This window comes from Rutilus rutilus, assembly GCF_951802725.1.
Source record: "Rutilus rutilus genome assembly, chromosome: 16".
Lineage (NCBI taxonomy): Eukaryota > Metazoa > Chordata > Actinopteri > Cypriniformes > Leuciscidae > Rutilus > Rutilus rutilus.
Window position 1 is genome coordinate 27,542,305 of NC_140224.1, and position 10,782 is coordinate 27,553,086.

Consider the following 10,782-nt stretch of genomic DNA (forward strand, 5'->3'; position numbering starts at 1 on the left):
GTTTGATGTGTGTGGGGAAGATTCTTCATGGTCAGGTAGAGTTATGAATAACTAAACAAGGACATCTGGAGAAAAATACAGCTCTGCTCTCCTTAGCTCTCCTTGGCTCAAGTGGTAGTTGCAAAAAATACACTTTGAATTAACCACAGTGGAAATGCCAATAACCTTCAGTGGTTTTAAAGTTGAAGGACTAAGCTTCCAACCACGTGTACGTTTGTGTGCTTATGTGAAGAAGAACACGGCCATTGAAAGTATTCACGCAAAAAGCATGATGTTTTTTGTTTTTTTTTGTTTAAAGATGTTTTTAATACTCACAAAATCTTTCTCAAGTTTCTCCATCTCTTGCTTGTAGCTCTTCAGACGGCTGTTGTACATGCCTCGGCTCTGAATCGGGATCTCTCGAACCTCAAGGTCCATCTGCTCGAGCTAGAAACACCAATTAAATTCAGTGTAAACAAGCAAACCATTTCACATATAATTTCGATACTAAAACAATTAAACTGTCTCGCTAGTTTACTGTCAACCAGAGGTAGTGCAGAGGCATCGATTCAGGCACCCGGCAAATCAAGTCATGTTAGGAGGTGCCGCTTCATTAAAACCTCTGGCGCGGTTGAGCTCTGACAACTACGACATGTGTCCGTGTCACATGTGAGCAAACCGGCGTGCACAAAAGGGCCCCGCTGATTTACACTGTCCAATCAACATGACATGATGGGACAATTTACATGCGACACACATCCCTTCTCTCGGCACCTGCCACGGCGCCTTCCCCCAATAATGGCGTGAAATGTGTCGCGCGGTGTCACTTAAAAGAGCATTATGTGGATGTGATCACACCGTTAGCATCGAGCAGCCTTCAGCCAGATGAAGAGTGTCTCATGTCACCGGCGACATTGCAGGTGTTGTTTATGCAGGGGGGAAATTTTTCCAAATTCATTATTTAGAAAACGAGTGAGTGAAAATTACTGATCAAAGACCCACCAACTCTCTGACTTCTTCAAGCTGTTTGTCGACATTTAGAACCAGCTGTGTCTTCTCCTCTGAAAGAGAAAAAGAGGAAAACATATTGATCAGTGGATGGAGGAGCTGTGCTTCATGACAACAGCCCGACTCCCCCGCAACAACAAGGGAGCAAATAAAAACAAGCCTGCATTTGAAGATATATTTACACATTCTCAACGCACAAAGATCCATATTTGATGTGTCTTATTTTTCCATGTGTAAACGCCTTTGTTAGTTTGTGAAGGAGCGCAGAGACGCCTCTTGGCAACTCAAAAGAGGAGAGAGATGTCAGCTCCGCCAAACTCTGCCATTCTGCCACCCACTCAGAATGACTACAATGAGGTTGTATTGGTTTTTATCCACTGGTACGAGTCAGGCCGAAATATAGAGCATGACTGAATTTCCCTTTCGTAATTTGGAAAATGAAATACATACATTGTATCTAACTCTCCACGCAAGTCCACAAAGCTTTTTCCAAAATAAGAGATAATCTTGTGGGTTTTCCGGTGTTATTAGGAAGGAAGGAACCACAGGAAATGTTATCAATGATGACAATATTATAGCCTAGATCTATACTACTTTGTAGTGTTGCGATGCTCCATTTTCACATCGTCCTATCGTCAGCCTGTGAGATCGGCGATACACGATATTATCATGAGGGGGCCGGGCTTACTTATTTGATTATTAACTTGCTTATTTACTCATTAATTTGCTTGTTTTATTACTTCGTTTTATATATGAGAATCTTTTTCTATTTTGCTAGCCAAGGTGGAGTGTTTATTAATAGGCTAAATCAGGTTATTTCCCAGTATAGTGAGGTAAAAAAAGATCCTATTAAATCATTTTTGAATCTGAGTATTTCAACATGTCAGCGGGAACTTCACAGACACACATTATCTTCTCACGCCGTTACAGATGCAGCATTTTGACTGTACTTCTGCACGAGATGAGAACACGTTTTAATAATTTCTTGGGTCAAGAAAGAGTCGGAGTTTGCGATATATGTCCTCCTACCAGTGCTCTCTCTGTCTGGATGCACTTCACATATGCGCACTTCAATAAGCACAAAGAACGCAGGTTAATGTGTTTTAAATGCCGGGAGAAATCAGAGTAAGGGGCAAAAATCTAGCTGAGTCCATCGGTTTATACTTAAACTTATGACTTGACTCCGATAAAGGAAAACGGGTTAATGCGTTTACATGGCCACATGCATTGTCAGTTTATTCAGCATAATCGGGTTAAGAACGTGCATGTAAACGCGCTCATTCCCTGAAAAGTGAAAGCAGAAACGGACTGAGCTTTTGGCATCTGTCGCTGCATTAACGCCGCATTCTCTCAGAGACGACGATGGATATGACGTTATAGCAACTATCTTAATTTACTGGCTTAATATTTCTCTTGTGGACCTACATTAATGACAGTGAAAAAATTTGAAGAATATTTCTTGTTAAACAAGTGTTTGAAGCTGCTTTTGATTTTCACAGATGGCAGAGTTGTGCTGCGTTCGTGAACTAAATAGCCTACTGTTATTAGGCCTATATCATTTTAGTGATATTATTATTATTAATATTTTGTAATTGTATTGTTTTTAGTGTTATTAGTTATTATATGTTTTGTTAATCTGCTATGGAAACAAAATACTGACGAACAACGATGCCGTTTTCATCTTGGATCTAAATGATGACAATTTGTGAATGGATCACTTTGCAATTCAATTTTGATGTGGGATGTAGTTTTTTAGTCTTTTAAAAACATTTTCTTAGAGGAGTCCTCATACGCGCGTGTCGGTGATGTCGCAAATGTTAGGCTATGTGGTGATGTCATTATGAATTTAGGCAAGACAAATTAATTGTAGTTCCTAATATTAATTTTATAACAATACTAGCTTTATAATAACAATAATAATAATAATAATTTAATACACTAATGGTAAAACGAGCCAATTATCGTACTGATATCGCCAAAGCCATCAGTAATATCTCTATCGTCGCTACACGATACTATCGTCTATCGGCTACTACTTTGTTAAAAATACATAAATGAAACATACCAAAACCTATATAAACCACTTTTATGCTACAAGCAATTTTAGGCACCACAGCAATGTCCATAATTTAATTGAAAAAAATAATAAAAAAATAATTTAAAATATAAAAAAAAAAAAACAGTTGACAGTAGGGCTGGGTGATAAAACGATAACGATAATTATCGCGATATAATTTTTCTCAATAAAACGATATCAAGAGTTCGATAAATGTTCGATAATGTTTATGCGCCAAAAAGCGGAACGAAACTGATTTGAACCGCGCACCACACGGACCATTTATCCGCTCGGCTCAAAGTCCAAACGGCAGCGCAGCGCGAGCTCACTAGAGCCGATGCGTTTACTCTGATCGGTCTCGGTCACGAGATCCAGTGAGAAGCACTTGAATTCAGCGAAGAACACAATGTCTCAGTGATTTAAACCAGTTTAAAAGCAGATGAAACAGCACTGACAAACAGGAGAAACACTGTGCGCAGAAGGCTTTTCCGTCTACAAATTCCCATCATTTACCATGGATTTACTGTAACGTTAGCCTAGTAATATTAACTGCACCATGAAATGTGGGATATAGCCTACATATTGAATTGTATAATATTATTAATGTAGACAATGTATTAAAGGACTGATGGAATATAATTACAGTATTTAATAATGTATTTAGGCTACTGTTTTTCATACAAATACCATAGAAACCATAAAGTTACATTTTGCCATGATAGTGAGGTTATCATGATCTAAATGCATGATACTGGATGACCAATGGTTATGTTTAATAAAACTCAAACAGTCAGAATATTACATTACCAAATAAAAATTAGCACATGCAGAAACTAAGAAATTAATTGTCCAATAAAGATATTTATTTTGTTAAGGAAAACTGACAAATGTTTGAATGTTCTACCTCAGATTTGTGAAATGTTCACCAGTTTGGCAAGTGTTTGTCCTGATATGTTCTGCTTCTGACAATAAAGAGTAGTTTAAAACCACAATTAACGCTCTGGTTTCTACAACTTTCACTTAGGAGCAAAAATCTGCCTTTAAACTTGAAAGAAATAAAGATCTGACTTTTATCGTGATAATTATCGATATCGACTGATATAAAAAAAATGTATCGTCACGTGATATTTTTTTTTTGGCCATATCGCCCAGCCCTAGTTGACAGTAAACATTTACAATTTTACAATTTCAATTAAACTTTCTATTTATCAAAGAATAGCCTAAAATAAAAGACACCAAAATTAAAGAATTAACTGAACAAAAAAAAAACAACAAAAAAAAAAAAATCACAATTAATATAATCATTATGTGACAAACTTTTGCATAAAGATATAGTCCTTATTAGTACATAATGCTGTTTAGTACAGCTGTCTTGACGAATCCAGAACCAAAACAATCCTTTCATTATATGAATTTTGTAATGACAGAAGCACGCTATAAATAAATAATGTCACAACATCTACTGATCAAACAAGACCGGTGAAGCACATCAAACCATGTCAAGCAATAGCACTAATCATGAAGAAAAACATCAAGCTATATCAAAACGGAAATCTGTCAATAAGCTGCAAACTAAAATGAACTTCTGTTTTGCCCTTTGGCTTTCCAATGTCTTTGGTGGTCATCAATGCATTTTTAAAATCTGTGTGCAACCTCACAGCCCACACAGTGTAAACAGCCAGGGGCGATTCTCTACAAGGTGAGCAAACACTAGGGCCTGTATTCACCCCTGGCATAGGGCAGGTTGAAATATATATCTCACTATTGCAGGTGCATGGGGCAATACCACAAGGTCAGGTGCTCTTTGGGCAAAGCGATGCACTGAGAAAAGTTCGACCAGTAGATGCATCTTTGCATCTTCACTCAATTATTCATTACGTGATTGACAGCTCATTCTCTTTGTGCAAATCTACCTAAAAAAAACTAAACAAAAAAAACACGCATTTATGTTTAATGGAGCAAGGCCTTGCATTATTTTCAAATTCATGTTTTACAACTACAAGTTTTGCGCTGTTGTTCAACAAAACAAAAATTCTTGGGAGATTCTCAAGTGAATAAATGCAGTCGGCCAGAGCAAAACAAAAATGGCCAAGGGCATTATATCCGTCAACTGGTCTTTATCAATGTTTCTACACATGTGACACTGTACAATGAGAACAACAGCATAAGCCACTTTGTTGATGGCTGCCATTGTTGGTCACAAACAAATTTGTGTACCTATAGGAAAGAGAAAAGCGTTTTTTATTGGCATAATTGAGATTTGAATTCAAGAGCCGAACTCCTCTGGCAACAGTGAGGAAGGTTAGGCGATCACTAATGAGCATGCATTGTTTATGGCTTTGTTCATATTCAGTGGACTTATTTAAATATATTTAGCAGCTGGTGGTGGGCCGGTCTGATGACACAGTGTTTGTGTCTGCCAAGCTCTGAAGAAGCAATTTAAGCTTCAACAATTCACCACATTACACATTCTCATTCTTTTCAATATGCTTAAATAATGCAAAGAAAAGCCAATTGCTTCTGCAATTGTTTGACAGTGCTCACCGAAAGGAGCGCTGCTGTATGATTCTGAATAAGTGATTAATCCTTCATACCTTTTGTTCACGTACAATAGAAGCACTGAGGGACTGCATCAGGTTATTATGAGACAGACCTCTGAGGTTTAACAGTGACTAAAAGCAATCATTTACATTAAAAGTCACCGGAGGGTATTAAAGTAACCTTTCATTGCACTGACTTTTAGTTTCAATCCAGCAAAGTCAGTTAATTTTATTTATGTACTGACACTGAAGTTCACAATGTGAGAAAAACAAAAAGTTATATCAACATCAAAAGCATCCTGAGTATTTCCAGAAGATAGACCACCTTCTAGCAATACCACCCTTTTGCTGCACTGAAGTTCAAAAAGGGTCAAAGAGGCAAACAAGTCACAGGACACAAGGAATGAACCCAAGCAAACATTGACATGTCTCTCTGTCATAAGGCTCATAATCAGACATCTCTGATTTCAAACATTCATAGATTTTCTTTATTTAAAGGTACACTACGTAACTTTTTTTGTTCAAAATTAACAAGTCAATACATCATCAATCCTTCATCCAAAACATGTTTTTATCTTACCCTGATTATTCACTAATGGTACAGTAAGCCTATTGTAAGTGTTTATATTTTATAGTGGGATGGCTTTCGCAGGAAAATGAGTACATAACTCGCCTGTGCATGTCTTATCATATCCATAAATAGAGAAAAGTTGCTCAGGTTACTTTGATGTGTGTATGTTCTGGGAGTGGCATAGGTTTAGGTTAGTTGTCACCAGAGCCGTCGCAATGGGGTAGGCAAGGTAGGCAGCTGCCTAGGGCCCCCAGCTGAAGGGGGCCCCCGATGGCCGCACGGTCGTTTAGGTTGTGTATCTGCCCTCGTCAAACAGTATCAACCATTGTAAACAAACCACCACAGTGAGACAGCGCTATCACTTTCCAGTACTGCTCCGTGAGAGGGGCCCCCCAAACTAGAGGGATTCCCCCATGCAACGACAAACACTATGAGTGCCCTAATCACTGTAATGTTGAAGTGACATCCACCGTCGCGCACCCCCCATCAGGACCCCCACTAGCTGTCAGTGGAAGAGAAACTGTCGTTCCCACACTCAGCGCGCTACGCGGGCATTTAAATTTAAAAATGTCATCATGAAGCCTTATATACCTTTCAGGATTTTCCAAAAGACAGAGAAAGAAAGAAGAAGAGGAAAAACGCCAAAGAGACAGTGGCAAGTAAACCATTATTATCTCCAAATACTGACGTCTGACGTATTTTCACATCTCTGCGAATAAAGGCAAAAGCTAGATAAGTGTTGTCACGGCTGTCTGTCCGCGGTCACAGTAAAAAACTTTGTTAATTCCAAACAAAATGAGCTAGCCTGGTCCTATGACTCCCATGCAGTTAGGTCCAAACAAAATAATCCATCAAGTCCGGTTACATTTTAGGTGTACGCAGGCTATCAATTTCCGTTGGTGGTGTTTCTATTCCATCTGGAGAAAAATGCCCCTTTCCTTCGCGTTTGTCCTTCTATTCTTCTCCATCAACACTTTGTACCGTACGCAACAGGTAGGCCCTTGCACACTGAAATTCGCAATCCGAAATTTTCGCACGTTAAAAAATAAATACGACCTCACGTTATGTCAGTCACGCTTGCACACTGCCTCCGAAACTTTCGTCCGTCAAAAAAAAACAAAAAAACGGTCTGCGTTTTTCGCGTCCGTAGCAAGCATTTTGAATGGTGTTTTGACAATTTAGAGCCACCGAATCACGAATATTCATGAATACGAAAAAACGCATGCGAAAATTTCGGACACAGTGTGCAAGGACCATAGGCAAGGACCTGTAGTTTTGCGTATGACGTTGCTGTTTGTGGCATTATGGGAAGTGAAGTTCTTTTCCTGTAAAGTAAATATCGAATCCTCCACACTTCACTTTCATGATATGCTATGAGAATAACAATAAACGTATGGCTATTCACCAAATGTTTGTTTGTTTTTTTGCTTTATTAGGTGCTTTGCTTAAATTTCTGTCTGTGCCAATTGATAATTCATGACTCTTAAAATGCACGAGAATACAAGAAATCCCATCTGAATTTTACAAATTTTCCTGAGGGAGGACTTGGGACCTCACTTCACACTAACACGTTGCCTAGGGCCCCCAAATATCTTGAAACGGCCCTGGTTGTCACAAGAAGTGAGAAAGGTTGACATGGAGCAGCAAAATCTCGAGCCTCCGGAGAATCAGCCGTCTTAAAAAACTGCCAAACAGAGGAGAGTCTACTGGCAAAAAAAAGAAGGTGACAGAGTTCATAATGGTGACCTCTAGTCTTTTGTAATAATTGCAGATGTTGTCTGTGATCTTAATCCCGTGCGAATCGGCCATGTCTGTAATTTGTAAAGTAAAAATTCCCCCGCAAATGACCTAACGTTACCATATTTCGACGAACACAGAGGTCCTGTCATAATATTAGTCCCGTGCGAATCTCTGTGATTTGGCGGGGTCGTATATCATTTTTTCAAGGTTTTTGTTTCCTGTGCGCCTTTTAGTCCATCTTTCGCAAAGAATGGAGGCTGTGTTGGACAGTTGGAGTGTTTTGATTTTGTATTTTAGGTGCTGTGTCATAGCGCTATAGATCTCAGTTCAATAAATTCATGTCCCGTAATTATTTCTGAGGTAAAAAAATAATAATAATTGTGTAAGTACGTTATACAATTAATATACATTATCCTTTAAATGTCACCAACAAGTCTTGTTTGAACTTGTTCGTTCGTCTTGCTACGAACTTTTCTTCGCGGAGGCTTTGCGTTAGTTACAACTTACAAGTGTAAAATTGTGTCCAATTATTTCCCAAACGTATTTTGCTATTGAGGTAACTTAAAGGGTAACTTAACGTAATGTACCGTTACCTTGCGTTTGATATACAAGAGGGAGGTGGTCACAAAGATGATTTGAAGTGTTTCCTCTTTTGCAGCGACATTCTTTTTGCATGTTCTGCAGACTGGGTGACCATCCTCTGAAAAGTTTGCCTCGGGACTTTTGTAAAAGACTTAATATGACCACACCTCTAGAAGGCTGAAACATCTCCCGAGCTATTTCACTGCCTTCCGCCATTTCTTCTCGAACAAAAAACAACGTTACATGCGCGCGCCTGTGTCAGACCAGAGCCGTTAACGGCTGTCCTCTGTGTCAGACTTGCCAGGACATGATTTACCGCGAGTTTTCAAAATCACGATAATCAAACTTTAATAAAATTTTAAACGATAATACTAACCGTCAGGATATTTTATCTTGGTTTAGTGTGAAAAAGGTAAAAGTTTTATCCCTAGCTTAGTGAAGTAGTTTTATGAGCAATATGATAATCTCTCTCTCTCTTTATAGTTATGAGAAAGAGCCATATTCATCTGCACAGTCACGCAGACCCGAAACACACACACACAAAATCAGACAAAAAAAAGACTTAAATTTGAATCATTTAAAGTCCCTGTAAAGTCAAAATTAAGTATGTGTTCTGAGTTTGTCATACCACCGAAAAATGTGTTATTAGCCACCCAGCCCAATTTCAATGATTAAAAAAGCCGCCAAGTAAATAAAATAAGCTATCAAAATCTCGAAAAAATGAGCAGTAGTCTCAGCTCTCAAACGCTGGGGGCGTGTCCGCTGGCTGCGCTGAAACCACGCCCACTCGCGGGAAATATGACTCGCGCACAGCTCGTGCATGTCGGCGCGACGGGAGGATGAAGGCCGAAGCGGACAGCGGGAGATAGTCGGTTTGGCCCCATTCACCTGTAACAGCGGATTATCAGTGAATTCCAGTTGTCTCCAACGAAAGTAAACTATCCAGATCTCTACAGAGGCGGGTGTGGTGGTGATCATCAGCTCTCCATCAAGGTAACGTTAGCTCTTCACAAGATAAATCCACCTCTTCTTGATATGATCATTTTTCGGAAATTTAAATAAGGACACCGATCTGTTTTCTAAGTGATTGCATCCAGGGAATACGCATTTACATGACGAAGGCATAGCCAGAGCCGTGGGCATAGTAGCTATCAAACTGTAGGCTGTCTGATAGTAACTCGCGATTGAGCGATAGGCTTAGTGACTCCGTGCGTCATCAAGTAGGGGCCCAATCAAGCTCAGGGGGACGCAGTGCGTCATCGAGCCCCCGTTTTAGCCCCGCCCAAAAAATCCGGCTCACAGCAAGGGTGAAAAACTGATAAACGGTCTAACTCCACAATTCAGTACTTCACAGTTCTCAGTCTTTGTAACATGTTTTAGCAATACATTTCTAGCACTTATAATGTGTTTAGAATTTTTTTGTAGAATTGCCTTTACAGGGACTTTAAAATATTGTGAAAATACATGCACGCTAAATGTTAGCACTGGTTATGAAAAAAAAAAAACACACACAGACTGGCCTGAAAAAAAAGATGTGGTTTCTTTGTCAACAAATGTTTTAAACAAGCAAGAATGTGTCTCAAGACCAAGGAAACAAGAATAATGAATTTTGAAATATCAAAGAAAGAATATAGCAAAGTCATATTCATGGCAATATTTGTGTTGACTATATGAGAATTAGAGCAAACAAAAAAAGAGCATGAAACATTTTCCTTCCCTTATACAGACATGTTTGATGCTATTTTAAGGTTATTTTTAGATCCTCTGAGCTTTCTCTCACCTATCCAACATCACATTCATCTCATAGCATTGTTTCCATGGAAACACATTTGTCTGATTTGAGAAATTAAAAGCACAAAGACAGGTAAAGTGGCAGTAGACTTATGACAACTCACAATCCTAAAGCGTCCCAGATAAGGTCAATTTTAACATGTATGTGATGAAACAGCCCATGTTTAGTATAGAAAACTTGACATAAACCTAGACCTAGTCTGTGACCTCTAGGGGCTCCATGGTGGTACTGCAGGGGGACCACCAATTATTGTTTGGTTATAGAACTGAGTATAAGTTTTTCAAATTAAACAAGTTTGGAATAATTTATATATTTTTTATATGTATTTTTGAAAGACGTCTCAAAATACTCTGCATTAATTGGATTAAATAAATACTGTAAAAACACTTATATTGTGAAATATTACAATTTAAAAGAACTGGTTTCTATTTTAACATATTTTAAAATGTAATTTATTCCTGTGATGGCAAAGCTGAATTTTCAGCATCATTACTCCAGTCTTCAGTGTCACATG

General features: G+C 38.6%; 1 protein-coding gene across 4 annotated transcripts in view; it reads right to left on the reverse strand.

Annotated features, from left to right (window-relative positions):
* vti1a (vesicle transport through interaction with t-SNAREs 1A) overlaps nucleotides 1–10,782 on the reverse strand; it is a 134,286-nt gene that overhangs the window by 122,290 nt on the left and 1,214 nt on the right. For all 4 annotated transcript variants that reach the window (XM_084433612.1, XM_084433614.1, XM_084433611.1 and 1 more), the window contains exons 2-3: nucleotides 982–1,040; nucleotides 316–426 (exon numbers count right to left, since the gene is read on the reverse strand). In XM_084433612.1, coding sequence (XP_084289738.1) covers nucleotides 316–426; nucleotides 982–1,040 — 170 coding nt within the window. The remainder of the gene's footprint in view (nucleotides 1–315; nucleotides 427–981; nucleotides 1,041–10,782) is intronic.